This window comes from Charadrius vociferus, unplaced genomic scaffold (assembly GCF_000708025.1).
Source record: "Charadrius vociferus isolate BGI_N301 unplaced genomic scaffold, ASM70802v2 scaffold410, whole genome shotgun sequence".
In the NCBI taxonomy this organism is placed as follows: Eukaryota; Metazoa; Chordata; class Aves; order Charadriiformes; family Charadriidae; genus Charadrius; species Charadrius vociferus.
Window position 1 is genome coordinate 2,084,844 of NW_009646499.1, and position 2,322 is coordinate 2,087,165.

General features: G+C 45.8%; 1 protein-coding gene across 1 annotated transcript in view; it reads left to right on the forward strand.

Annotated features, from left to right (window-relative positions):
* Positions 1 to 2,322, forward strand: part of HPGDS (hematopoietic prostaglandin D synthase) — an 18,581-nt gene that overhangs the window by 11,238 nt on the left and 5,021 nt on the right. Inside the window, exon 2 of the mRNA XM_009882999.1 lies at positions 20 to 112. Coding sequence (XP_009881301.1) covers positions 20 to 112 — 93 coding nt within the window. The remainder of the gene's footprint in view (positions 1 to 19; positions 113 to 2,322) is intronic.

The following is a 2,322-nucleotide window of genomic DNA, read 5'->3' on the forward strand; positions in this document are numbered from 1 at the left end:
CCCCCCTTCCCCCTTCAAGCTATCCCATTCCACAAAATCCCCGTTCTGGAAGTAGATGGAGTTATCATTCACCAGAGCCTGGCAATAGCAAGATACCTCGCCAGAGAATCAGGTAACACATATTTGACTATTTTCTTGCTCTGTTCTACATCCACCTTTAACATTCAGGAAAAATACGTCCAACCACAGCAAAAACAGAAACAAACCAACAGCTTGGCAAGCAGAAGTCAACACCAGCATGGCAATACTGGTACAAGGGCTTTTCCCAGGGACAAACAGCTAATAGTTACTGGCCTCTCGTTGCATCTGTAGTTTCTCTGCCAGTGCCAAGTGCTGACCACAGAAATGCAGCATACCGTATAGGATGCTATTAGAGGTGCCACTCAAAGAGTGATGGTTTAAAAAGCACCGAGGAGTGCTGTGCAGTGGCATGCCCATGTTCAGTGGCTTCTCTTACCATAGTTTGGTGCCAATTTTGCTCTCAGGGCTGGGGCTGCTGGGGCAATCCTGAAGAGATCTCAGGCTACATTCCCTGTGGTTCCAAGATCAGGAAGAAGAGACAGAGCGAAGCACATCCGCTAGGATGCTGTATGACAGGATTAAGAGTCACTCAAATGACATGTAGAAAGTAAAAAAAACAGACACACCAAAAAAAAAAAGGTTAGAAGTAGCAACCTGTAGTGTGAAATGCTACAACGTTCAGAGCTGAAGTTGTGTGGCTGAGCTTCGTATTTACACTGTGTCTACACCTAAAGGAACACTCTGAAATAATCCCCCCCTTATGTTTGATTATGTTTCCCCTCTGCATACAATACCTGGGATTCGGGCTGTCTTCTCCAGCCAATAACCGTTATATTCACCTGTCACTGTGTACCTGTGTCACCTGTCACAGTGTGTACCTGGGGCTTCCCTAAGGCTCTCAGGGCAGTTTTCCCTGCAGCCAAACTTTGAGCTGCCAGGCTAACTAGAGAGACGACCAGGAAGAGGAGGTTTTTGGAAGCATTAGAGATTATCACAGTCAGCAGGCAGAGTGCTCTGAAGCAGATTTAGACAAGAATTCTGAGCTGGCAGAGAGATTAGATCAGGTGGTGACATCACTTGTATCTTTAAATACTTACATGCTATGGAGGTACTCATCTGGGTAGATGAAGTGATATAAGACATAGTAATGCAAGTAATCAAAGAGAGTAGTCAGGGTTTGCTTTAGGTCAGCAAGCTGCCATTCAAAGCCATCTGCAAAACTGGTCTAGTTGCGTTTGTGGTGTGCTGAACGTCAGCAAATTGAAGAGGGGAGCTGGGAAGTGAGTACTATTCTACTGTTTTACACTCAGAGCAAAGAGATGTAACCTGCCTTTCGAAGTACCTCACATTTTCCAACTGAGGAAATAGGCAGAAGCGCAGAGCGTTATTCTTCAAGGCACCAGCACAATGTGTTTTCAAGCACGTCTGCAATACTGCGTTCCTGCCAATTTCCTCCCTCCTTGATGCAATCTGCTACTTGCAAGAGAAGAGAATGACGAGCGTCCACCTGGTAATGAGAACCGATGAGAAAGCCTGCCTTCCACCCACGCTGCCGCCCTCCCCATCTCCTGTTGGGAAGCCGATGTGGAGCTCTGCTCCTTTTACAGTCTGAAGTTCTGATGTAGGCATTCCCTCAACAACTCGTCCATCGGCTTGCAACAGCCACAACGGCTAGGGGTCTGGGGCAAACCCACACCATGCTGTTCTCCTTTTGGTGCGAGTCACACTAGAGCAGGAAAAAAAAAGCATGCACGAAAGTGGGAAAAAAAATAAATTCAAATTCACGGTGAAAACTTGCTACTTCTGCTGTTAAGTCTGCATGTGTATCATTAAGACTTCAAAATTAAGAAACAGCATTTTTAGGTGCCTGCCAGCAACAGCTCTTTACTGAAGGCTCACAGAACTGCATGCCCAAAAGCAGAGGCACATCCCTTGCCTTCAAAAGCCTAAAGCAATAGGGAGATGACTTGGCAGAGAATGGGCATACAGTTTATAGGAGCCACAGAAGCTTCCAGGTGAGGCTTGAACAACTGAGAGAAGAAGAAAAGGATGACCTGAACTTGCACATAGGTGAAAATGTGAAGGCAGATCTGTGGAACAAGAGTGAAGGAAAAAAGCATTAGCATTGAGAAGACTGCAGGCAAGCCGAAGGTCAACAAGTGAGGAAAGCAGATGTGTAAACAAGACAAATTTTGACTAAGGTGCTTGATTACCATGAAGTAATCAAAAGCAAGCAGGATGTCACCAGAAGGTTTAAAATGGGGCTGAACGGGCAGGATAGAGGGAAAGAGAAACAGACTT